General features: G+C 36.9%; 1 protein-coding gene across 4 annotated transcripts in view; it reads left to right on the forward strand.

The window, feature by feature from the left end:
* Positions 1-359: 359 nt before the first annotated feature.
* Positions 360-27,603, forward strand: part of tau (microtubule-associated protein tau) — a 34,943-nt gene continuing 7,699 nt past the window's right edge. Inside the window, exons 1-7 of one of the 4 annotated variants that reach the window (XM_087357276.1) lie at positions 483-717; positions 5,677-8,770; positions 9,998-10,041; positions 14,097-14,241; positions 14,904-15,112; positions 16,766-16,951; positions 21,699-24,871. In XM_087357276.1, the coding sequence (XP_087213402.1) occupies positions 631-717; positions 5,677-8,770; positions 9,998-10,041; positions 14,097-14,241; positions 14,904-15,112; positions 16,766-16,951; positions 21,699-21,755 (3,822 nt within the window). In that variant the 5' untranslated portion in view covers positions 483-630 and the 3' untranslated portion in view covers positions 21,756-24,871. Of the gene's footprint in view, positions 718-5,676; positions 8,771-9,997; positions 10,042-14,096; positions 14,242-14,903; positions 15,113-16,765; positions 16,952-21,698; positions 24,872-27,603 lie in introns of those variants that run through there. The other 3 variants (XM_087357273.1, XM_087357275.1, XM_087357274.1) reach the window with 3 other exon arrangements.

The raw sequence follows: 27,603 nt of genomic DNA on the forward strand, positions 1-27,603 counted from the left end.
GCTCATGAATATGATTTGTGAAAATTCTTACAAAGAATTTTGGTTTATTTAAATAAAATTAAATACGTCATCACACCGTGACAATCTTCTTCAACGCGACATTCATATTGGAAGAGGTAATTGCAGATAGCTGAATTGCCGATTGACCGTACGTACAAAGTTTCGCCAGCCATGATAGTCATTTGCGCATGCGTTGAAACCCTCGCACGCTGACTGGCGTAGAAGGGAAGATTCTCGTCGTATTAGTCGAATCGCTGATATCGATCAATTAAGTAGCCATGGATGGAAGGTAAGCTTGTGATATTTGGATTGGCGACGTCTGGTATTCCAACACCGGACGAATATTTCACAAAACCACTGCACACAGTTCCATTTTAAATGAGGGCTTGTGAGCGAGAAGACAGTAGAACGCACTTCCAGTAGAAAACACACTTTTTGTTGGTTAAGTCGGACACGTTCGTATTTTATAAACAAACGAAATTAACGACACATACATGTGTTTATTTTTTCACAGTAACACAAAATATTAACCAAATAAAAAATACCCTGATTAATAGTCATTTTCGTGGTCGTCATTAATTAACTAGGAGTGAAATATTAAACTTAAAAACTCTTAAATCTGAGGCGGCCATGCAGCAACAGGAAGTGAGGCAGTCAGCGCCACAACAGTTGTTGGAGGCCGGAAGTGACGTCACAGCAGCCGTGACCCAGGAAGGGGTAAGATTTGTGAGGGCCGTCTTTGTGGGTTTTTCTCACAGTGAAATTAGGTCAAAAGGTCAACCAGAGTGGAAGTTTTTTTTTGTTTAATTTCGTCACAGCTACACAAGTGACATAATTCTTCCACTTTAAATGTTAAGATACCAGTCCGTTGTCGATAATTAACACTGTAGACAATGTGAAATTAATGATTAATATATTAAGCTCCATGCCTTTAAATGTGATTCATGGTCTTTCATATTTAAACATCGTCCTTCTTGAAATATTATGTGTATTAGTATTTTGAATTAAGATTCTGATTAATTATTGAAGATGGCTGTCTTCTGGGTTGTAGTCTCTGATGATGGAGGCAGCAGCAGGGACCTCTGAAACGTCGGTAAACTTCTACCAGACTACAACCCAGAAGACAGCCATTTTTGTACTCACCGCCTTTATAATCTTAAATCCGACTCCTTAATAATAACTGTAATAAATATAAATTAAAAATTTCAAGAAATCCGTTTGTTTTAGTAAAATATGAAAGGGTAATCGGATAACAAAACAATTTCTTTTGCAAAGTCAGGTCTTTCGGTCATGGTTTTCTGGGTCGTGTTCACAGCAGTGAGAAATTCTCACGTCACATGTAATTAATCTGTGTGAGGTTGCAACGTTAAGAGAAGAAGTCTCTTAAAATAAAGCAAAGAAGAAGTAGGAGACGGTAAGGCGTCGTTAAACAGGAAATCACAACCGACGTCTTTACTGACGTGAGAGTTTCGAATGTGTTTCGTTGTAACCGTTGATAGTAACAGAACTGTCAAACTTTCGATGTGCGATACACTTTAATATTATCAAGAATTAAACCTTAAAATTAAATATACATGAAACGAATCATGGTAATTCACGAGATGAAACGTAATCTTGTGCTTTGCTCAAATTAATATTGATAATAAACATCTTGGTCTTTTGGATGTAAAATATGACCCTAATAATTGTCTTTTACGTTGTTAAGTGCAACTGTGCCTGACTGTATATTGAACAGCCTGTATATTCGTGTGTGAATGAGGTTACAAGATGGAAGCTCTTCCCAGTGGAGCACAGAAGCGCTGTAGAAGTACACAATCCTTTCATCGTTACGTGCATATTTATTCGGTCAAGGTGTTTCTGCGTACAAGGCCCCTTTTCATATTTATCCACAGGGTGTTCCAAAAACAACAGAAATTACAAAGTGAAAACATGAATTTTTTAATGAATTTTCTTTTTTATGATGAGATACAGACATTAGGGGAGGGGGGTTTGATTTGCTGAAACCAATTCTTTTCTCGTTTATATAGATTGCGGACGTCTGCTTCTAAAAGTCAAGTAATTTTGTGGGAGAAAAGTGTTCAGAAAAAAAAAAACAGTTGGACGTAAGAAGTGAGTGGACTCGTTGCTATTATGTGACGAATTTCTCACTTGGTGTTGATTTCCAATCTCTGAAAGTTGTCTGACATAAACTGAACTAAACATTCTGTCTTATCGTCATATTTGCGACGTTTATAAAGATAAAATTATCGCATGAGAATATTTATTTCTGCATAAATCTTCAACTTCCTTCCTTCATATCTCCTGATGAGACTGGAAATGGGAAAAAATAACTCATATTTCGGCTTATCGCCATGTTGTTATTTTTTTGAACAAGGTTGCAAATTTTAAAAAACAGCTTCCACTACACATTGCTACAGATCTTTCTGTCTGAGCTGTACTTGGCACATCGAAATTTCGCATTTTAAAGCTTCTTGTTAGTGTCTGGTTCCTAAATACGCTACTGCCCTCATGTTCATACCACATTTCACAAAATTGGCCTTGTATTAAAAGGTTCTGAAGTAGACAGAAGAATCTTTTGGCGTGGAACTGCGTTTAAACGTGTTTAGTTAATCAGTCATCTGACTTTTTTTTTGTGTGTGTTTCTCATCTTAATGTGATGAGTGGGCGGAACGGTGCCTGCCTGCGCTGCTGGTACCAACCTAGCGGTCACGAAATACTTGTCGAAAATATAAATCTACGAGATTTACGAGCATTGCGGGAAATGTTTCAATGTCATGTTTACTGCAGGAGTAGAAGGCAGATAAGGTCAGCGGTTTCATGTTTTTCCCAGTCTCTCCAGAGCAAACATTGACTAGTATTAAAAGACAGTCTTATCGTATCTGTTCTGAGTCTTTACCATCTGAACTGTCTCGCCTATCTCTGGTGTCATTCATACCACAGGAGGTCATTATGAACCATTTCTTTCATTGTTCAGAGCACAGCTGCGTTAACACGACTTTAATATTATCAAAGTCACAAAGACCGAGGGTTTGACTGCGTTCTCCCCCAACTGTTCCCAGTTTATAATGTAAAAGAAATAAAATAATTTACAAAATTCATTTTCGATATCTCATAACCAATTTATAACACTAAATAAAATAAACTACAAAATTTTAAAGGACAATTATAATGTTGGCACACTGGTCTTTTCATATACGTAATTCTCTCGATGAAAATTGTTCATAAGTTTGAAAATTCGTGAAACGAAAATAAAATTCCCCTTAATTTGAATGTAATAAATTCTGACATGTTCCCATATCCCAGAATATCATACAGGACTTCTCCCAGAAATTTTAAAACGCAAAACAATTATTAAAATAAGAACATTATTATATTTATTATATTTTTAAATAACTATTGGAGTGTTGAATCAAATTTTTGCATAGCACAGCGTTATTTACAGTGTAAACATAATAATTTTTATAAACAAAGTTTAAACAATTGTTTATATTAAGAACTTTAATTACTGTAAGTATAGAAATATTAATCCTGATGAATGATATTTGTTATTCGTTCCTGTAAGAACCCTACTGAAACCGTCTTAGTCAGAATATCTGTGAATTTGGAAGGTAGAGGATGGGTGATGCACTTTTGAGAGAAAAAACATAAAGTTTAAAACCAGGCCTTTCACTTAGAAGAGAGTGCATTGCACCTCTGAAAATACAACGAATTGAGAACAGAAATTACTCTGCCTTGTTTTAAAAATAGAACCTGTAGATTCGTGCGTCATATGTCTGCGGAGAATCGATAGTAATCGATTTGCCTTGTGTTTCTTTAACGGGTCGTGTCTGATATTGTCATATGATAGTCAGAATGCAAGATATTTTAAAAATACCAGATTTATTACCACCGGTGAAGAGGATTGTTGAACCACTGTTTCCATTAAGGCCATACGACGAAATGAGGCATTAGGATTTTATTATCAACCAAAATTCATCAATTCAAATAGTTTTGAAGCACTTAAAAGTTTGTGTAGTTACAAGATGTGTATTTGTTAAGAAATTTACCCATTATTATAATAAATTAAGTTTTGGTGAACCATGAGGGTTCCGAAATATGTGACAATGTATACAGGTCGATTATGAGAAACGAAAATTTTGGCTGAAAAACTTAAACAGATCAATTGGGAGACGTAGGTAAATATGGAAAAATAATGTTGAAATATAACTTAGTGTAATATGAAATGAGCTGGATTCGACTGGCAGAATAGCTTTCATTCACGATGATGAACCTCTTTCGTCATTGAACTCAGGTAAATTTCTTGATGAGGTAAATAACTGTGAAAGTTCACTTTTTTCTTATAACAGTGCGGATAAGCAGAGCCGATTTTAATCGGCCATTTTCAGGTGTCTTAACACATCTCATCTCTCTTAGAATTTTACGTGAGATATTGTACTGTATTTTTTTATTATTTTAAAAAAATGCTATTTTTATCCTGTATTGGATTTTTAGATTTAAACAATAATGAACAGAAGAGGGGATGATATATTTTAAGGTAATGGAGTGACCAGTTCCTCTCCCAAACCTTATCTTCATCTCTTAAAATTTACACTTTCGTATTTTAGCTGGGAAAGCCAATTTTCCTATGCCAAGGTTCAAACGTTACACTCTTCTATTATAGTGTTGAGTAGTTAAGGCAGTTTTCTGTTATTTGCGCAGTCAGAAGGATTGTTACGTGCCTGGATTTATATCAGTCAGCACAGTGCTAGTTTCTCACTTTCCCTCTCGTATTTTGAATCGTAAATTATTAGGCAGAACACTCACATGTTACAACGTGATCAAGGAGTACCACCTTGTAGCTAATTTTACCTGCATGTTCACAGTTTACGTTTCGTGTCTCAATTATCTACCTAAATGGACGAAAAATCTTTTGTTAATTACTTTACCAGACTTTTTCATTAGGAAATGTTTGTATGTGAACTTCGAAACAACGAAACACGTGCTCAGGAATCGAATATTTATTATACAAATGTCTTCCTTGAAGACGTCTTTATCAGGGTAGCAGTACGTGATTCATAGAGAAATTTAAATACGAACAGTTTTATAATTTAACGACCTAGGCCTACTTTAGTTTTAAAAATATCAAGAAGGTGGAATAATTGCTCAGTGTTCTTAAAATTTCATGTTTTCACCGTATGATCGCATGCAATTTACTTTTAATAACATTTAATAGCTGAGTCCGTACCGCAAAGAAAACACGACACTTCGGCAATTTCAAATATCAGATTCTTAATTCTATTTTCGAAGGTAATCGCTGTTTTGCAGTGAAAATCATACAAATTCCATACATAATGCAGATCTATTGATTATAGCAGCAGCTGGTACATATACGTACCACTAGACTTCAGAGAATTACGTCGGCTTCGATGTCCTACTAACAGAGAAGTGAATATTGACATCGCGTTTTCTCCTTATTTATTATTAGACAGTCAACAAAAAATCATCTTGCGTGTATTTCGAAGGTCTGTAGTCGTTAAGACATCTATGGTTTCAAGGTCGTTGCGTATTTTCCCAGGAGGTGAAATGCAAAAATAACGCCGTGGTTCGGTTACCACCTCCTCGTTGTAGAATCCCGGTGGAATCGCACACGTGCCTGTTGGTACCCTCTAGTCACGTGGCCACTGAATTTCACTGCAGGTGAAATTGGTGACATCAGCTCCCCCAACCTCAACTTCGCCACCGCAGCTTCGCAGGAGCGACTCCCGGGGTGCCCTAAATGTGGTGCGCCCTTTGCTGAGAAGAGTCGACAGCAGGACCTCGCTTCCTCCACGACCCTTTCAGCAGGTACGCCCGGTAAGGGCCCCCTTCATCAGGCCCCCGTTCAATGGCCCCTCGCCTAGGGGCCCTGAACCTGGTCTCCGGCCCCCTCCGCCAGGATTAAGACCATCCCCAAGATTATACCTTGCTCAGCCGCCCTCAAGAGATGGCGTCGTCACTCCGGTAGGCGGTGGTATGGGCGTCGATACGTCTAGGCTGCAAGAACACGGAAGCATCACTAATAACGGGCAGAAGGAGTTAGACCCGGAGCATAGACGGAAAGTGTTTAACTTTATCAAGAACAGAATCCACAGCATGGAGCACCAGACCCAGGCCGAGGACATAGTTCGTCCTGTTCCCCGCGCCGACGCAGACGTGTCTTCGGTCAACGGACACATAAGCGAAAGTGCGTCGCAGAAGAAATCCCCGGAACCTCTTAAAACGCCGTCTGTATCGCCAAAAGTTCCCGCAGTGGTTCAGTTAGAACAGAAACCGCCTTCAGTCACGTCAAACATACCTTCAGACCCGCAGAGACAGCCGTCATTTTCTGCAAAGATACTTCCGACGACTACTTCTGAGTCTTCGGAGGTGTCCAGCACGATTTACGCTGAAATACAGAAGCCTGCATTGGCCGCATCGAACTTGACTTCGTCTGAACCACAGAAACCTCCATCTGCTACATCCAAAGTGATCCCCGGTGAATCGGAAAGGCCTTCATCGGTCGCGTCGAACTTGACTTTCACCGAATTACACCGACCTTCGTCAGCAGCATCCAACTTGAGTTTTGCCGGTCTACAGAGGTCTTCGTCGGCGGTATCGAACTTGAGTTCCGTTGATGTGCAGAGGCCTTTATCGGCCGTATCAAATGTGATTTCCGCTGAATTACAGAAGCCTCCGTTGACTGCATCCCCTGTGATTGGCTTCGAAGTTCATGGGCCACAGTCCATCATAGCCCCAGGGATTCAGAAGCCAGAACTCGGCAAAGCGCCGAAGCCTTCCGAGATACTTCAGAACGGACAGGCCGTCGGCGCGGGAAAGGATGAGGAAGACGATGATAAGGACGTGGTCATCGTGATGACACCTGACGCCCAGTCGCCGTCATCCCCAGAAACGGTGAATGAGGGCAAGACGTCTGGACCAGCAGCTGTTGAAGAGCAGAAGACAGGCGTTTCTGTCGGATTTAAGTCGCAGATTGAAGAGAGTCTGAGTTTTGGGACCAAGACCAACGGGGCGGTCTACAAGAAAGATTCTTCGAATGAACGAGAACTGACGGACGCTGGGAAGGAGGATGATTCGTTCAAGGAAAAAACTGGGCATGACAAAAGCGAATCTCTGAAGGAAGGAAAAGATAAGGAATCACCAAAAAAGGAATCCAAAGATGAAGTGATGAGGAAGTCAGTAGAAATAGCGAAGGATTCAGCAAAAAGTGATATAGAAAATGTACTTGAAAGCACGAAAATTGTAGAGAGTAAAGCGATCGAGAAAGAGTCCACAAAGGAAAAAGAGTCGCCCAAAAGAGAAGTAGATGGTACTTCGAAAAATGCCGCTAAATCAGCGAAAGAAACTGAATTAGTCACAAAGGAAGTATCAAGAATAACAGGACAAGTAGAAGATGTAAGAAAAGAATTAGGAAAGGAGAACGAGAAAGGACACGGTCAGGAAGAATCAGTTTCCTTGAAGAATGGAATTTGTATTAAAGGAGAACATAATGATGTTCAGCCAGAAAAGGAAACGGAAGAAAGAAAGGAAAAGAAGATGATGGAATCTCCAAAGAAAGCCGCAGGAGAGGAAAGAAAGTTTCCGACGAAGGATCAGAAACACGAGGTTGAAGGAGGAGATGCGATTTCGGTGGACGTCGAAGCGACTGTGGAAAAGTCGCCTGGTGGAAAATCTGAGAAATTTAAGGAGTCTGGTAGAGGGAAAGAAGATGGAGACAAGGCGAAAGTGTCTTCGGAAGAGAAGAAACCGCAGGAACTCGAAGGGAAGGGCGAATCGATGAAAAATAAAACAGAAAATTCGCTCAACCAAGAGGCATCAGAAGTAAAGAAAGATTTGCCCAAGACGGAAAAAGCTAATGAAGTTGGAATATTACAAGATTCTTCAGTACTGGCTGTTGAAGAAGGTAAGAAAGAGTCTCCGAAAAGGAGAGACGAGAATCAGAGAGAGAGAATTGAAGAATCTATGAAGAAAGAGAAGGAAGGATTTGGGGAAGAGTTGCCAACAGAGGAAGGAGAAATTGTGGTTGGAAAACAGGAAGTGTCTTCTAAAACGGAGACGGAGGGAACAGAGAAATCGAGCCCCGGGAAGGAAGAAGGAATACTGACTGTTAAGATGGCGGACTCGAAATCGGGAGACGTAGAAACTCAGAGAAAGGAAAAGGAAATCGAGGAGGGAACAGAAGCTCTCGAGGAAAAGACTTCGACGAAGAAATCTCAGGCGAAGGATTCAAAATTACCCTCTTCTGAAGTAGAAAACGGAGTTCTTGGCCCGGAAAGTGTCTCTCCGGCTCTTTCGAAGTCGGCCACGCCCAAAAAGTCCAGAATCACTTCAGAATCTGAGTCGGCCACGCCCAAAAAGTCCAGAATCACTTCAGAATCTGAGTCGGCCACGCCCAAAAAGTCCAGAATCACTTCAGAATCTGAGTCGGCCACGCCCAAAAAGTCCAGAATCACTTCAGAATCTGAGTCGGCCACGCCCAAAAAATCCAGAATCACTTCAGAATCTGAGTCGGCCACGCCCAAAAAATCCAGAATCACTTCAGAATCTGAGTCTGCTACCCCCAAAAAGTCCAGAGCTCCTCCGCAAACGTTGGCATCCACTGTCAGAGAACGAGGCGGAAAAACGACGCCTGAATCCGCAGACGAGAAGTCACCTAGAAAGACAGCTCAGAAGGATCAGGAGGAGGCCAAACTTAGGAAGAGGGTAGTGAAGAAACGTCAGAAAGAGTCTCCTGAAGATGTCACGAAGAAGCAAGGTAACAGCATTGCTACCAACGTCACAAATTTGAGAGCTTTCTTACTTTATATTTAAGACTGAAATTTTCTGTTGACAGTATCGCTGATAATAATTCTTAGATTATATTTGTTCTGACGTTAATTTTGCTGGAATTAAAACAGAAGTTGAATTTTCATTTATCGAAATTAATCGCAGAAATTAGTGTACATTTTACCAGTTAATATCGTAAATAAAGAATTTGACGTAAGTTTGAATCGGAAAGTGAAAAATAAAAAAAAAAATCTCTTCAAAATTTTTGTAATACAGAAAGACCTCATTATACGTATCTTGTGGATAACACGACCTTTTACGAAAATTATACGTAGAATTGTGGAATACAGTGAAAAGTACACGGACGCTTCCCTCAGTAACAGGTAATTTCCATGCATATAAATTGACTACTCTGACTTAGTGTCAGTGGTACCAACTGTTCTGGTTTCGTCTGTTAGCGTCGAGACGTATCAGATTATATTATGAATCCGTGAGTCCTTGGTTCAGTTCGGGCCGCAACGAAATCCAACTTGAAGTCTATTAATTTATATTTAATTAAATTCATAAAATCATCCAGCTTGAATGTAAATAAATTTGTTTAAATTTTGTCAGTCTAATCACAATAAAATTCCTATTAAAAATATTAAAATATTACCATAATTAACATTTAAATATTTAAAATATATTAAATGATATTCTCTATCGAAATGTTCGAATATCATTTAATATATTTTAAATATTTAAATGTTAATTATGGTAATATTTTAATATTTTTAATAGGAATTTTATTGTGATTAGACTGACAAGATTTAAACAAATATATATTTATCACAATATGACGCAACTTTATCATCTCGTAAATAAATTTTTAAATTCAATCAGCTTAGTACGTTACAGTACCAACAGCAGTAGATAAGTGAATATTTAAATTAAATTTTCATGAACACTCAGGCTAGAAGGGGTCCGGTGGGGAATAAGGGGTTGATAATTAAGTGTGACTCGGCAAAATTTAGGCAATATTAAATACAAGAGCCAATAATTCATGGAACACGGCGTGTGTGACTAATTCATGTGCCATCTCATATCTAGTTCACTGCAAAATATTTCACTGCCCAATCGATAGTCAGTACAAAACGTAAGGGGCAGCTCTTCATCTGTTTCGATTCTCAATCTGACAATCGATTCTCAATCTGACAATCGATTCTCTGTTTCACAGAAGGTGACCACGACAGCGGAGTCGATGAGTCAACTCAAGGAAATGTAAGTACATTACAAAACTTCACTGTGTGTCCTTCGACGATGGGTTTAGAACTTGGGAATATTGTTTGCTTTGAAACTTTATTGTAGTCGAAATAACCCAAGAAAGGGCAAGGATTACTTAAACATTCGTTGGGTTAGAACAGGCGTGTCTTACATAAATGAATTAATATACGTTCTTATGTATTAATAGACGTATAGGACGAAATGGTGATTTTGAAATTACAAACAAGTATCGATTAAGAATCAGCTTGTTTGTTAATTTACGAAATTCATGTAGACATTCATTTCACATCTTTATAATGTTTATTCACCTTTCCAAAATATTTAATTTTAAGAGACAGAAAAATGTAGTTTCAATCGCTTGTTTTGTATAGGAATAAAATTTGATGTCTCAGTTCAAGGGAAGAACAAGACTTGAGAAAAATATGGCGACCACAAAGAGGAATTAAGAATGGAATAGAGACAGATATATGAAAAGGATATTAATGAATACGGCTTTATCCAGTGATATCCTAGTTGATTAAATTGAAGAATATTCCAATGATGGGTTCAACATGTCGTGCATGAAGGACTTATGTCTACTAGGTTATGACTAACCTGAGAAATCAAGGCGTAGACTGCAGAATATATACACATTATGTAGTTTGTAAGGTAATTAAAATTGTGAGTGAACGGAAACATACTGGGGTGTAAGATTGGTCTATCGGTTAGAACGCTGGCCTTGTAATCCTGGGGGTCTCGGGTTCGATTCCCGGCGGTGCCCGAATTTATAACTTGTGTTGGGCAAGGCCGTGGTCTAGGCAACACGGAGTTTTCCTCCGTGGCATCCCAACAGTTACTCCATTCACACACAGAAGAAGGCAATGGGAAACCACTTCTGGATCATCTGCCAAGAACGTATATGAACAGGTCCCAGTCCGAGAAAAGGATGCAAGGATCCTGTTCATATGCACCTGTCGTCAGACAGAACACTAAATAAATAAAACATAAATAAGACTACTCATTCAGAAGCTACCGTCACCTGGTGTCTGTAAATGTAAAAGTTTTGCTTTCAGACTTATAAAATCTGCTAAATGAATCTACGAAATTCGCCTCGCAATAATAATGTAAAATACAAAAACTCTAGTACCGGTATGTATCAGGGGCTTTGGTTTCTTGTTAGGCGTATCATCCTAGCTAACAGTTTTGACAGACGAAAAATGAAAAGTCTTTCCACAAAGAACCAATCAGATAAAATGCATCTTTAGCAGCTGGACCCAGGGAGTCGCTGTTAGCAACCTCGTCCTGGCTTAACGTGGCCCTGCTGTTTGCGCATGCGCATACAAAAAAAAAGTGTAGAGTTGCGAGACGACGGGCATCCGTGATATTTTTAAGCTAAGACGTTAACCAAAGCTCAACTGCCAACACGCTACCTGTAGAGGAATTTTTGAAACTATAAATTTATTGTAAGCTTGGTTCAAAAGTGAACTTCGAAACTAGGAACGCAATCCAAATTTCTGTGACTCCATGACAGACATTTTCAATGAAAAATCCTCGCATTTATCTAAATTACAACGCGTAATATGAAAAGGCAAGCTTGGAACTCCCTAATTACTTCTTACTTTACGTTTCGTTCCTCATTTGTTCCTTAACATTATTAATTTTTAGCTGTCTTATACTCAGTTGCCAAAATCTTGACTGTCACCCCACACCCAGCCACAGAATTTGTCTTACATTCACCATATTTCTCGCCTCGCCTCTAGTTACAAAATAGGTCTACGAGTGGTTTTCGGCGTGCACGAACCATTCTATTATTTATTACTGCCATCTATATAATTTATTTTGAAATATTAATTACTTCATGGTATTTATAGCGACGTTTCGACATTAAATATGCAATCTTCGGGTCATCCTGAAATATACGTTCTGGTTCTACAAACTAAACACTTCCGTTCATTATCCACTAATGGAAAATGCCCATTAAAATTCAACAGGGAATAATTCTTTCGTGTCTTCCATATTCCTTTATCCATCTAATGTCCTTATCTCTGATATATTTTAGATTTGTTCTTTTTTTTCTCGTATTCTTCTAAGTTTTGTAAAGTGAACTTGTAAATTGTAACGGCAGTGCGTTAATGAGTTGCTTAAGTACGTATGAATTAAATCGCTGTTTATTATCAGGGGTTAACAACCTTCCGAGACCTTGGGCTACAGTATTTTTGAGTTTATTTTGAGTTTTTTTTTCATATTTTTAATGTTGGGGGGTTATTAAAAAGGTAAAAGAGGTTTGCATTAAATGTCGGTGTTAACTCGAAGAGAAAATTGTGATAATTAGTAGTGGAAAAGAATTAATTATTAAAAATATTGATTACATGGTATAAAAACAACAGGTTAGGAAAGATATTATTTCTGATCTGTGAACCTGGGCAAGAAATTTCTTTAAAAAAAAAAAAAAAGGTTCACATTTCGACAAGATTAATTTGAAATGTTGGACACAAAAATAATCTAGTCTCGATTTAATAGAAATTAAGGTTTCAAAGTCTACACACAGACTAACCATCAAATATGAAATTAGAAATTTAACATTTATAGTACGGATTTAGTGAAATGTGACCCTTCCTCACACCCAATTTAATATTTTCACTTTAACATCAATTAACACGACTTCACAACCCAGAAACATAACCTCAAATGTCACTTATTAAGCCAAGCTTATTTCTTTTATTTCAATTATTTCTCGATAGGCTATTTCTTTTTATAGTGTGGACTTCGTCACGTTGTTGAATGATCTGTAGTATCAGTTCGTCTTTCCAAACGAAGGTTTTCTGAAATATATTTAGATGAAGCAAATACTATATAAAATATTTATTTAACAAGACCAAAATGCAGGACAGTATTAAATATTGACGAAAATTTATGCAATGATGGACCGAATATTTAAAGTTTACACTGGGGGTTGCACGTAAAATAATATATTAATTTGTCGAATTTGGATTACATTTGAATTAATTATTTTGACTTTTGAAATAGAGCTTCTGATTTCAATTTTCATGAGAATTTATCCGTTCAGCATAATTAGCAGTTATTATTTCAGAAATTAGAACTCATCACGAGCCATTCAGTTCCCTGTGATTCTGTTAGGTTGGCATTTCACACGAAAAAGAACGCGCGAACGTTCTCAAAACGAAATACTTTTTCGAATGTTTAAATTTCCTTTTACCATGACTTAAATTATAATCATAATAACAAGAAAATTGTGTAAAAACGTAGAGACGATAAAAAGATATGAATAAATATGGCACTAACTGACAGGTCGTTGAGAAAGTTACTTGTAATCTTTGCCAGATATTAGGATAACCAAATGTAAGAGTATAAGATGGACGGGTATGTAGCATGTGTACAGGATATAATAAATGCACACGAAGTTTATGTCAGGAAAGCTGAAGGAATAAATTACTTGGAAAACCTGGCGTACGCGAGAGTATAATATTAAAGTGGATCTTAAAACGAATAGCGTGTGAACCGGGGGTAGAGTCCAGCTGCATCACAGCCCGGAGGTCCTCGTTTAATATTTTCAGTGCCTTGGATATTTCTTATTCGTTGCAGTGTTCACAAGAGGTCGCTACTGTACCCGGTCATTGTTCACTTTTGTTACATTTTTGCAGCGTAATTTATCATGATCATGGATGAAGCTGTGTCGGTTACAAGATCTTTACGTCTTCTGTCGAATATTTCGGACTTCTTAAGCCCTTAAGTTTCAATTTATAGAACGTCTTTCGGAATCAATTCATATTCATTTTCCCTAACTGTTTTAGGTTATGTGTTGAACTTTATACCATGATTGTAACGATTCCATCGTTACGGCATCGAAATTTAAACTCATACACGAATGTTCCATTCCTAATATTTTTGATTAAAGAATGACAAAAATAAAGCGGTGAAAGATAATTAATTACAGATTACATTTTGCGTGAATTTACTGTACGCTGCGTATCTTACGAGAAATTGTGCAAGTCGTTTCTTCAATGGCCGACTGTCTCTCTTCCGGTTCCAACCAGTCTTGCCACACGTTGCAGGAACCCACCACGAATGGCGAGATCCACAAGTCGCCTTCTAAGATCCCCAAGAAGAACGCTGGTGGCGTCACGTCACCCGTCAAGACGAGCGCCAAACCCAAGACGCCCGACACTGCAGCTACGGCGGCTCAGTCGGATAAGAAAAGTGAGTACTTACCTCAGTACACATGCTTCCATGTCGTAATGTTATTTTCGGAGGAAGAATTTGTGATTATTTTTAAAGCTAATACTTCATATTCTCATTTATTATCTGAAACGCTAAAGATTAATAGGTAGGTTTTTTACGATGGTGAGTCCGATGATGGCTGTCTTCTGGGTTGTTGCACTGTGTAGTCTGGTAGAAATGAATCTGTGACAGATTACAGAAGACAGCTGTTTTTATGCGGGTTTCAAAACTGTTTTCTGGCACTGAGAATTTTTGAGGAAAGAATGGCCGGGAAGATACATTTTGGCGTTAGAGAGAGAGAGATGGGAGTGAAGTAAGGAGAGGATGGATAAATTTAAATACTGAGTATACGAAGTTAAGATGAGATAGAATGTTGAAGATGAAAAACTGATATAAATTGTGGGTCTTTAGTCTGAAAATCTAAGACGTCATAAATTAGGAGATGTAGATGGAAGCCATCTAGTTAGTTAGTTACGTAGTCGAATTCTTTGTTATTCCTCAAAGTCTGAAGTAAATGGACCGTATCCTCACGAAGGACAACGGAACAGGTCGATCTAGGAGCAAATGTGCCTGCAATCTTTTGTAACTGTGTGCGTGTTAGTCATTGCAAGGTACTTGGAATGGAAGCCCGTGTGTTGCAGAGGTGCCGATGAACAAGGTGCAGGTGGGTTCGGCGCCGTCACCCAACCTGAAGACGGTGCGCTCCAAGATAGGGTCTCTGGACAACGCGAGCTACAAGCCGGGCGGCGGGAAAGTGAAAATCGAGAACCGGAAGTTGGACTTCAGTAAGACGCAGCCGAAGATCGCCGCCAAGAACGAGACGTACGTCCCGGGCGGCGGCGATAAGAAGGTGAGTGGACGACCGGAAGTCTATCTTCAGGGTGAACACACCTTTTGAAGCATAAATACCACTTATCCCTTAATGAGCCCGAACATGACTGTCTCTGAGTTATAACGCCTTGTAGTCTGGTAGAAGTTTAAGACGTTTCTGAGGTCTTTGCTGCCTCCATCATCAGGGCTAATTCTGAAACCTTTGTAAACTTCTACCCAGAAGACAGCCATCTTGGTACTCATCTCCGTGGAAAAGTAAAGTCCTACTTGAATGAGTTATTTAAGCTCTAAGAACATCTGAGGTTACTTGTATGTTTGAGGAATGGTAGAGAAAGATATGAGATGCCCGAATGTGAAATGTTATGACGAACTATTTCCGGGAGCAGGGAAGATCCCCGAGAAAATCAATTCGGGGGCGTTTGTTTCCCGAGCCAGATTGTGTCACGAACATATTTTGAGGGCAACTACTAATAACTTTTTTCTCTGTGTAGAAAATAATGGAGATAGAAATCACGAAATAATTAATCTGCTCTCGACGTGCGATCAGACAGACGGACAGACGGCGCGTAGTTAATTAAACATTTAGTTGCGAACTCGCCAAACATTCGCTGAGATTATTGGTCGTAGACACGTGATAGAAACATGATTCTTCTCTGATTGGTTGTCTTTGCGAACGAAATTCGGCAATATGTAAAAAAACAAAACAGATCAAATAACTAGCAATAGACATTGTATAACAGCGAGTTCACTCTTACTGTGGGTCTCTGGTTTTGTCTGGACGCAGATGCTAGTGAAAGTGGTTACTGCGCAATCGAATAGCGCAGGCTGTTCCAACAGTTCGCTTGCTTACCCGTCTTAAATGGATATTTTAAAACTTTTATTTAAAAATGAGCAGATTATAAATACATGCGACATTTGTTTTGTTTTCAGTCAGCAAGATTGATGATGTATTTTATTACTGATTAATGTCGTTTATAAATATTCTTTAATGAGATGATAATGTTGCGTCATATTGTGATGATTATAATTGTTTAATTTTAACCGTCTAATCACAATAAAATATTTTATTAAATATTAAAATATTGGTATGTTTTTAAAATTAAAATTCCTCAATATATTATTTTGTTTTCTATCTCTAATTTATTAATATTCATTTAGTCTTTATAATATTATTACTTAATTTACAAGCCGATTATAAAGAAACCACTACAAACATTTCACCCACGCAAGATCACGCGACATACATTTACGAAACAACATTGAATGTGATAACAAAGTACAATTGATCTAGAAGAGGATAACTTTTCGATATTTAATGGACATCTGACGAAGGATTGCATTTAGAATATTACATTTAAATTTATATTGATTATACACCTGAAGAAGGTTCATTGAAAACCGAAACATGTCGTGAAAAAGATGATGCTCTAATTGTAAATCGAACATTTCGATAGAAAGAGCATCATTTTAATATATTTTAAATATTAAATGTTAATTGTAATAATATTTTAATATTTAATAAAATATTTTATTGTGATTAGACGGTTAAAATTAAACAATTATAAACAATAATATTCTTTAAGTTGAAAAGCGTTTGTGTAGATCGTGATCTTCTGTAATGTGATGCTTCAAGGCCGTCCGTTGTATCTCAAACACTTCACGCCCCTTTTAGATCCAGCAGGTGAAGTTGGCGTGGAACGCGAAGTCCAAGGTCGGGTCCTTGGAAAACGCGACCCACAAGCCGGGGGGAGGCGACAAGAAGATTGAGACTGTGAAGTTGGATTTCAAGGAAAAAGCCAAACCGAAGATCGGGTCCAAGGACAACGTTAAACATCAGCCGGGAGGCGGCGACGTCAAGGTATGACAAACCCCACGACTTTGTCTAGACGCTCTGAAACCTTGAAATATTTTAAGTCAGATCATCGGTGACATAATACACTTGCCTTACATGCAGGAGATACAGGATTCGAATCCCCATTAGGGCAAAACCGTGGGTTTCCGTGCCTTTTCTGCAGATTGTGGAAAGTTTTTTTTTTATATGTACCAGATTCCTGTCCCATAATTCAATTCATTATAAGCCAATATAAGCGAGGTTAGATGACAATAATTCTGCTCGTGATTTGAAACCATAAGTTACGCAAAAATTGATCAGGTGGCGTCCATTTTAATTTGACTATCCTTAATCCGCTATCTTTTTAGGATTTTTTTTGACTCAGTAGCAATTTAACAGGCTCGATACCATCCACTTTGCACTTGAATCAGTTAAACACCATGAAAACTAAGCCAATCTCGTGTTCTTGGTCTTGAAATTCTGAAAACACACCGGAAATCCTTGAAATTAAAAATTAAACAATTCCCTCTCACTCCAGAATTATGAGAGGAAGTGACTGGCACAAACATCGTAAAACTGACAGACTCTGATTTGTTTAACTTTCATCACCACGCAGCTAAGAGAAACCACCCTTCATGTTCGAATCGTAGAGTAGTTATCAACGTAAAGTGAATTTTGACTCATGCCTAATTTAATGCGAGATGATAATATTTTGATATTGTTATTATTTTCGTTACTGAAATGATTGCAACACTTCAGCGAAGTATTATTGCAAAAACTCATTTCATTAATCACAATTAACCACAAATAATGAACAATTTTTTATGTGAGAGAACTATAAAATTTGAAGGTTAAAGTACTTTAACAATTTAAATTATTATTATTTTTTTTATTATTATTGTGGGATAGTTTAAGTCAAATTACTTTTCGTTTTAGTAATCTCGCTTAGCTTTTCAGTCTCTTCTATTGACGTCAGACTCATTTCAGGAGCAAATAAAATTCCTTCTCTGCCTTGAAAAAATACGTAATCATTTTATAGGTTTAAACCGGAATCAAAGAGTTGGAACGCTGTTTGTAAGGAAAGTGTATTACAAGCTCGTCAATAGTTTTTTTTTTAAAAAAAAAAGTCATGCAATTTCAAGATTTAAAATGTGAAATTGGTCTGGAGAGTACAATTAATTGTAAATTTCTTTCTGAAACCCACTTTTAAATTGCTCAGTTGACTCATTTACCAGTAAAAAATATCATCGTCTATAATTTTTTTTTTGAAAACGTGTCATAAACTTCCACAGGAGAGAAATTTGGAAATAAAATGTGGGAAATTCTACACGTCTCTTAAGTTACTAACGTGATAACATCGCAAAGTTGCTCTAATGGCAAAACCACGAAAGCAGTTGTTTCGATCGTAATTATTTTTTTAATCTGAGGTTAAATTTTGAGTGTGTGTGTGACTTAGGACACTTTGCAGTACAGATCCGGTTCTGAATTTGAGACAGCGAACAACCGAAGAGCATGGCCTGCCTTGTTTTTTTTGAAATGTTGATAATTAACTTGCATCGTGCTCAGTCGTAGTTCTAGGTGACCGAGATACGAACAGTGGGACCTGGTGGCTCTGGAGAAATGTGTGTTTTGTAAAAATAAATATAATTTTAAGTTCTCAGCAATTACTTTTCAAATAGGCGTATTTTAACATTTACGTAATAACCGAAGTCTCCTCAACTCTCCAATCTTTTACGAGAGTAATCGCGTAAAACCGACTCCTTCTTGAGAAGCTAATAGTTGCACAGCTATTCAAGTATTCTCTACCTTGTATAGAGCCTTGAAATTTATTACTGGTCACTGGCCCGTATTTGAAGCCAGATTAATCCAATCCACATCTACAATTAGTACATTTATTTAAGAATTACGTTAATTTTATGATTATATGTGAGCCTGTTGGTGGTAGTCTGTGGGATTCCCGTCATTAGCCTTTGGAAACCTGAAGTTTGTCTAAATAAATTTAAAAATTCAGATTTTAACCCAAATAAAATACAACTCGTCTCCATTACAGTGAGTCTTTCAAGAAGTAATTACGTTCTATTCTGAGAATCGTATGAAATCAATAAATCCGCTATGTGAGGAACGTGGATAATTAGTATATGCCAAAAGTGTTTGATACTTCAAAGTTCAACTGGTCTTTAAAGGCTCGATATTTCTTAGAAATGACGGCGTGTACTGCAGATACCAAATTTGACGACAGTACAGTCGATGGACAGTGGCTTGGCTTAGTAGCCATGAACGTATCCTGGTCTAGAAGTCAGGTTGTTATGAAAACCCCATATTAATAAATCCCCTCTACAATCGCAGTTAATTTCATGAGATTGAACAGGTCACATCATAGATAAGACCTAGCAACTTCAAATTTTGCGAAAATATATAGTTTACGTGACGGTGAATATAAAATTTTGAATCAAAAATAATTATCAGGTCATTAATAATATTAATTTGAGTAATGAAATATCCCGAAGAAATCATTTTAGTTTTTCTCGTAAGAAAAATAAGTTGGATTTGGCATATATTAAAGTTCGCGTAATTTCACTGTGCACTGTCTGAAAATGTCCATTTGAAGTAGAAAAATAATGATGAGTAGGATTTGTGGCCCAAGAAATGTTTGACGTCATCAAAGAACGTAATTGAATAATTTAATAACATTACAGAAATTATTAATGAAAAGTTTAATTACAATTATAAGAAACCTGTTCATACGTAACGATATAAAATACTTTTGGAAAAATTTATTAAGAAACAATGTAAGTCCACAATTTTTAACATTAACAATAGCTGCTTCCTTCCGAAAAAGTAGGATATTATTGCTGAAATTAGCTAAAATTAAAAATAAATCCAAGAACGTGTATAAAAATCCTTTGGTTTCCCGTCTTCTCAGACTTACGAGATGTTAAAAGGGCGTGGCCTTTCTCGAAATCGAAGTATGAACGAGATTTATTGAGAAAACCAAATGATCATCATCTAGATGTGGATTCTTTTAAAAACTAAACTGTTCGGATTATCCCCGTTAGTAACATTTAGTTTTAAAGACAATTAAAATAAATGGATTGTTCAGAAATGTAGGATAGCTTTCAAATATCGATAAATCGAATCGTTCGATTGTGATTTGTGTTTGTTACGAAGACAGAATTGAAAGGTAAATAGTCATTCCTCATTTAACTCAAAATCCCTTCAATTTCATACGTAATTTTTATCGAAATAAATGTATTAAACGTGATTTGAACAAATATATTCTTGTGGGGCACTCATGTGGTTAATATAGTTCGACATTTTAGTCATGTGGCACTACGTAACTCATATCTCGTCACTCGTTATCAAAAATGACGTGCCCCTAATTTTTTTTAAAAAAAAATAAGACCTGGAAATCCGAGTACATTACGTACAGAATGCACCAACTTTGTAACAACAAATATATCTTCGTCGTGAGCCCATGTTTTGGATTGGGTAACTCCAGAACCACTTGGTCTTCAGTGCGCATGTCTTGGACAGCATCCATATAATTGCATGATTTTCTAACACATCGGTATAGTTTTATTGTATACTTTACATATAACGCACTTTTTAGTTACATTTATCTGAATGCAGAAACTTACTTAATTTAAACTAATGTGTAATGATATTTGTTATTACGAACGTGTGTGCTGTAATCTCCGTTGCAGCCCGATCACAACGACATCTGCCATCTATCGAGACGAATATAAACCACACGGCAGTAATTGAATTTTGAATGACGTAAACACTTCGTCGGTTCTAGCAGCTTCAGGCAGAGGGCAATGCGGTCGCATGCACTCACCCTGAATACATGGGAACAAAAGTGGTCTAACCATGTTTGACTTTTTCATCGATTTTAATGAAGTCTTAGTTCGCTCACTGTTGCTCCAAGTTCTTCAGTTAAAGTGATGCTTTTAAATGACGTCAGATTCGAGACAAGTATCAGGCAGAAAGTTTCACAACGGTTTCAGTAGCCCATTGTTGTTGGTTTGAACATTTATAGTGATTTTTCTGTACGTTAGTGAAATTTGATCAGAACTTCCGTCTTTGTTTATAGGACACAGAACATCGATGTAGCGTTTATTTAAGACGAGTTTATCTCAGGTTAGGTTAGGTTAGGTTTGGTCAAGTTAGGTTAGGTTAGTTTAGGTTAGGTTAGGTTTGGTTAGACTAGTTTAGGTTAGGATAGTTTAGGTTAGGTTACGTTAGGTTTGGTTTGGTCAAGTTAGGTTAGGTTAGGTTAGACTAGGTTTGGTTTGGTCAAGTTAGGTTAGGCTAGGTTAGGTTAGGTTAGGTTTGGTCAGGTTAGGTTAGTTTAGGTTATGTTAGGTTTGGTCAAGTTAGGTTAGGTTAGGTTAGATTAGGCTAGTTTAGGTTAGGTTTGGTCAGGTTAGGTTAGGTTAGGTAACCAGCTAGACAGGCTCATTCATGTGTAGGCTGGATAAATAAGGGAAATCTTATAATGAATTTGTGATGATTCATATTCGTACGTGTATAGACGAAGTCAAAAAGGGCCTATCACGTTTTATCAGTTTTTTAACAATTCACAAGACATTGTCAAAACGTATTGTAGTTATTATCGAAATGAGTGACGTACTTTACGACCAGTGGACGAGGGAAAAAGATTATTCACCGTTTTCCTTTGTTACACGCGACTAACAAAATGGCTGTGTCGTTGTGAACTGGCCTCGGTTAGAAATGTCCCTGACTTTCGTTTGCTGTTTGTTTGATTGTTTAGACATCGCCTAGTTCTCAAGACGAAAAAGGATCGACTGGTGACGTAAGTATTACGTAAATCCTAAGAGGTTGGTTTTGACGACTGAAGGAGCCCAACATCATCACGACACAGACTCACGAAGAGTCAGGTCTATTTAAGAAGGTTCAGAGGAATCTTAAGTTACAAAACCCGCCATATTTATTTAAATATGTATATCCTCTTGTAGTGCTGTCGTAATTTTTTTTTTTAATTTCAGAGATAAGAACGCGCCTTATATTTTGTTCAAAATTGGATTCAGTTAATGGGCTAACACTTTTAGATTGTAGATGCTGTTTACGTAACTTTGAAATTGGAAGAAAGACTAAGAATTGTACAGAGAGTGAAATGTTTTTGGTATTTTTTTTGTATATTTTATGGAATTATTAATTTTTATTTGAATGTAAGGAACTCGAAGTATTTTTTTCTCTCTTGATTTCGTCATGATTTTGATAAAACGGAAATGATAGCCCACACAGAATAGAAAGCCACGTTACAGCCAGGAATATCAAATTACGTGGTTTATACAGCGACACTCATTTGTTCTGCACTGATACGTGTTTGGGTATGCCACAACAGAGGGATGGCGGGAAATTTTAATGTAATTTCCCTCAGTGAAACATAATATTTACCTCTTACTACAAACTCCTTTGTTTACAGCGTAAAATACAACTCGTTGTTGTTAAAAATAAATATTTGTGTCATGTCTGCGCTTTATTGAGCCAAAAGACGAATCCGAGAATGAGCTCTAATAATTTCCATGAAGAAGACGTAATGTTTCGCGGACATTCGTGTCGAAACACTCGTCCGTGATTGGTTCAAAGCTGACTTGATATTTGTTGTCGTGCGTCGTATCCACGAATTGCACAGAGAGAATGCGATTTGGGCTGGTTACGTCTAATAAAGGTCTAGATTTTTTTTAAAAAACAGGCTGACTGTACATCCCACATCATCGCTGTTTACGTGACACACAAATAATTAAATTAAAACATCGTGACTTCTAATCCACTGGATTTTAATCCTGGTTTGACTTAGAAAATATTATCGTAAACATTCCACGTCAGTTTGTGATAACGAGAATTTTTACGGGAGTTGGCAGCACTGTTTCTCTAGTGCGGAAAATGTTCTTGTCGTAAAAATTTTATCCAAAAAAAAAACACGTTTTGCTAATTTAACCGTGAATTATGTTCTAGAAATTAGTGTCTCCATGCAAATAAAATCCTAAATGGGTCGTATGTTGTTAATTCTAATTTATATTGTCTAATTCGCCATGTTCACCGAGTCTTTTGGACTACATTGTACAGGGTGTGTTCAAATTGTACTTTAATTTTGTAAATTATTTATCTTATTACACGCTTGTAAAGTAATTTGTCGTGTACAATGAAAAATAAATTGTTACCTAAACGAAAAAAGATTCGAGGGACGACAATCGATTATTTAGTCTGTGTGTAATTAGTTTATCGTCACTGGCGATATCGTTATGTATCGATTAGTTGTGAATCGATTTATGACTGGCTGTAACTTTTCCTTCTTATTCTGTGTGCGTGTATACACACATTTTTCCAACCTACTTGTTCTTCGACATGAGCCGGAATAGCTCAGTCAGTATAGTGTCTAGCTACGGGCTGGACGACCGGGGTTCGATCCCCGACGAGGGCAGAGGATTTTTCCTCTAGCCTCTGCGTCCAGACCGGCTCTGGGGCCCACCCAGCCTCCTCTCCAATGGGTACCGGGGTCCTTTCCCGGGGGTAAAGCCGGCCGGGGCGTGATGCTGACCACTCACCCCCATCTAGTGCCGAGGTCAAGGAAGAGAGGAGCTATACCTCCTCTCACCCCAAACGCCTACATGGCGTATATGGGACTAACTTTACTTTACTTTTACTTGTTCTTCGACAGTCGTAACTCGAGATATTTTAAAGTAATTTTTTAGCGAAATTAAAAAAAGAAAGAAATGCAAAGAGTTTCTTTGAATATTAGGTATTTTTTGTAATATTAGCCGATATCTCATTATTAAAATGTACTATTTACCTACTCATTCTACTTTGGCGCACTACGTAAACTTATTTCGTACAATTAATCGAAAGTAATCTTTGATTTTTCAACAGTATTAGATCCTAATTTTAATTAAGATATTTTACGTGCTAATTTTGAAGACAGCGTCTTGTTGTATGTATAAATTAATAAAAGTAAGACTATCCATCTACAGGACGATATTTTGAAAGAAATGTCTTTGTAAAATACTTCTACATGTTTTAACCTTATCAAATCGTCTTGAGATGTGGGCTCTTAAATGTGAAAGAACTTATATCGTAGCGGTTTTCGAGAGTTATCGATTCTGAGGGTCGGCGTATTTGAATCTGTGATATTAATAAACATCGATGATGCCATATAAAAAGATGGCTGCTTGCGTTATGCAACTGTAATATGGGATTTATTTAGATGTTTATTTTATTTTTAATGTTTCGTGTGTTCGTAAGAAATATCTTAACCTCAATTAGGTTCCGGTAAATTTATTAACCTATTCGTGAATAATTTCAGACTGGTAAATGATTCTGTTTATTATTAAAATATCATATAAATGGCATTTTGGGGGGTGTTTTGGAGGGGTAATACGTAACAAAATTAACTTGCGTGATCTTTTATTAATAATTTTAACATTTGCGAGTGTGTATCCAGATATACATTTCACTTTTTAATGTTGTTTCACGTTTAAGAGTCAGATCTTCGCGTTGTGATAAGGCTGAAACGTGTTGTAGGGAGTATTTTCGTAATAAATTTTTTGTGTCCACGGAAAGTCTTACTCTTATGGGTACCTGGTGGTTCATTGGTATTTTCCTCCTTCTAAGACGCTGGTATAAACGTTCTTTGGAATGATTTCAATTTAACAAATGAACTGAGAAATTCAGTTAAGATTTGATGTGTGTTCAGTTCGATTGTGAGGAATACGAGAGTCGCTTACATAGTACCCAAGTTTTGTGACGGGACATTTTGTTTTGAAAAATAAAATATTTTATTTGTAAAAAAAAAAATAACACGTGGCTTCGAGTCATTGTTTAATGTTTTGTGTAATTGTGTGTTTATTGTTGTTATGGTAATAGCACTGCATTGTTTTCTGATGTATTCTTGTGTTAGCGATTAAAATGCAAAGCTGTGGTGCATTTAAAGCCGAATGATTCATAACACAATCCACCCTGGTCCACCCCGATAACTAAACTTCCTGTCTTACTGGCTGATAATTCTCATATAAACAGAGAATTCCTGTTCTGAGATTGTCTTAATTAAAACCTCTCGAACCCAGATCTTGGTCTACCTAAACATCAACAATAATGGCAGAAATAACTGCATTGTTGTGTACATTTTGTTTCGAAATGCGAAGACTGCTCACGAAACCAACGCTGAGAGCGCCTGCAGCGGACAAAATATGAAGTAAAATGGAACGGTGAGTAGCATGGCATGGCGTGTTAACATTGACGCATGCGCACTGTTTATTTTGTATGAACACTTTTCTGCAAGTATATGTTGTTTTGAATGCGCTTACCACAATATCTTGTAAGGAACGTCGAAAATTATATATATTTTTTTAACTTGTCATAGTGCACTGTGTTGACGCGACTTATAATTATGCCCAAAATGTCGAATGTACGTTAACAAGCTCGGAACTTACGCGCGGGAAAATGAATGTTGTGACCAGTTTTGTCGATTATGGTCTTGTGTGTTTAACGGAAGAATGCGTGTGTCATCTTCAGGCAGAAGATGGAGGTGGTACGCTACTCCAAAGCGCTGGTTAACACTTGTAAAACCATTCGGCGTCATAACCAAGATGGCGACAATCCGCATTAATTTATTTGATAGAAACAAATGTTAAATCGTCATAACTCATAATTAAATAACTTTAAACTTACAAGTCGTGGATTATATGCCCCCAATGGTACAATATATTTTAATATAAGGGCGTATACCAAATATTACTTGTGTAAATGTAGATATTGTGATTATTTGTCGAATCTTGTATTTTCTTTACCTGAGTTCCGGGTGCATTCACGCCGAAAGCATATTTCCATTCTGAGGTTAGCTCACAGTTATTTTTTTTTTTTAAATTTGCCGTGGTTTTCCTCACTCTTACAAGGTTTAAATATTTTCTTGAAATCAGCTGAGAGTGCTTCCATCCCAACAGGCATATATTTATACACTTTTTATTTAACAACCCTCCCGTCTAATTTGACGGTAATTAACTGTGACTAAAATAAAATAAATATTTTTGACTACTGGGTAGAAGCCACGTCATATAGACATTAAGCTAATGTAGGATGTCGAATTTTGGCTTATGGTTGTAGCAACGTCGTGTGGACTTGTAGGTAAATAACAAACATTTTGTAGATGGAAGTAATATATTCGTACGAAACACTGGTGTCGACCTAAAAGGGGCACACACGGAGTTTCAACCTGGAAGACCATTATCAAATTTGTAATTGTATGGATTTAAATTACAGCCAACATTTTTTTAAAATACAACTACAATTTTCGTATGTCTATGTTTAACTGTTGGTAATTAACACTAAATCAAACTGACGTGAAGTTAATTTACGTTAAACTGTGATGCATTCGATAATTAATTTTTTTTTGGTGGTATTACACAAATTCACTGGGAAATGTTCATATAATTTTAGTAAAGTAAAGACTTTTATAATGTACGTACATTCGATATTGTTGTTATTCAGTTATATATATATTATGAATAAATTGCCTTGAGTATTTCATTGTATTATCACCGTACACTGACTTGCAGTTTAGTTTTAAGTAGCTTTGTAGACTATTATAATGTTTCTGTGACTTTTCTGTGATTCGCCTAGTCGTCTGTGTGTGTCACACATCTCTGCTTCTTCTCTGAAATCTTTCTTGTTATGGCGTCTCATTGTTTGCTAACTCTCGTCTTCGCGCTGTATGCATTAAACATTTTTCTATCTCCAAAACTTGTACTGTAATTAATAGCACATAATTTATCTCAGATCCTAAACATTAAAATACACAAAAGTATTCTTTCCTTTGCCTGAATAGAATAATCTTGAGAAGACGGTGTTGTATAGAATGTTTTGACTAGATGTAAAACAGCGTAACAAATATTTATATTCTTTTGATAAACATGAGTTTGTAAATGTGTATCTTCGTCGTATAATGCATTTCGTTTCTACGTCTTTTAAATACAAATAAACAATCGAAAATGCTCGTTCTTCGCTTTAAAAGTTATTTAAAAGTAAACATAACCTAAAATATTTTTTTTATTTATTATTTCGCGATTCTTTCATGCATTTGTAAACTTCTACGTGTATGTTTAGATAAACCTTCTTAAAACAATGTAAATTTTAACGGGGCACTTTAAATCTTTTGCTTAGCACTTGGAAAATTAATGAACTGCAATAAATAAACCCAGAATTTTCCTTGCACTTCATTGGATGAAGGTTCTGATGGATGTGACGTCACATATTTTTTTATCATTTATTTCTGTGTCTCCGCGTAATTACATTTATTCAAATATAAATCTGTCATCCATGTTACTCAGTATTATTGCATCCGAGACAAATTTAGTGAAGTTACGCATCAAGTAGGATTTGAGGTTAGGTTCTTACGGTGGTGAGTCTGAATATGGCTGTCTTCTGGGTTGTTGCGCCGTGTAGTATAGTAGAAATTCACCGACGTTTCAGAGGGCCTTGCTACCTCAATCGTCAGATAGATACATCATAGCCCTGTGAGACATTGGTAATAGGGTTTATAAAAAACCGACTTTTGAAAAAACCGGTTTTCGAATTTTTACAAAAAAATTAAAACAGTAAAAAATATTTATACTTATTTAAAATTTTCCAGTTTACATAATATTTATGGAACTACAAATATA

Source organism: Zootermopsis nevadensis, unplaced genomic scaffold (genome assembly GCF_977971745.1).
Source record: "Zootermopsis nevadensis isolate Lab colony 2312 unplaced genomic scaffold, Znev_1.0 Znev_ptg000028l, whole genome shotgun sequence".
Classification (NCBI taxonomy): Eukaryota; Metazoa; Arthropoda; class Insecta; order Blattodea; family Termopsidae; genus Zootermopsis; species Zootermopsis nevadensis.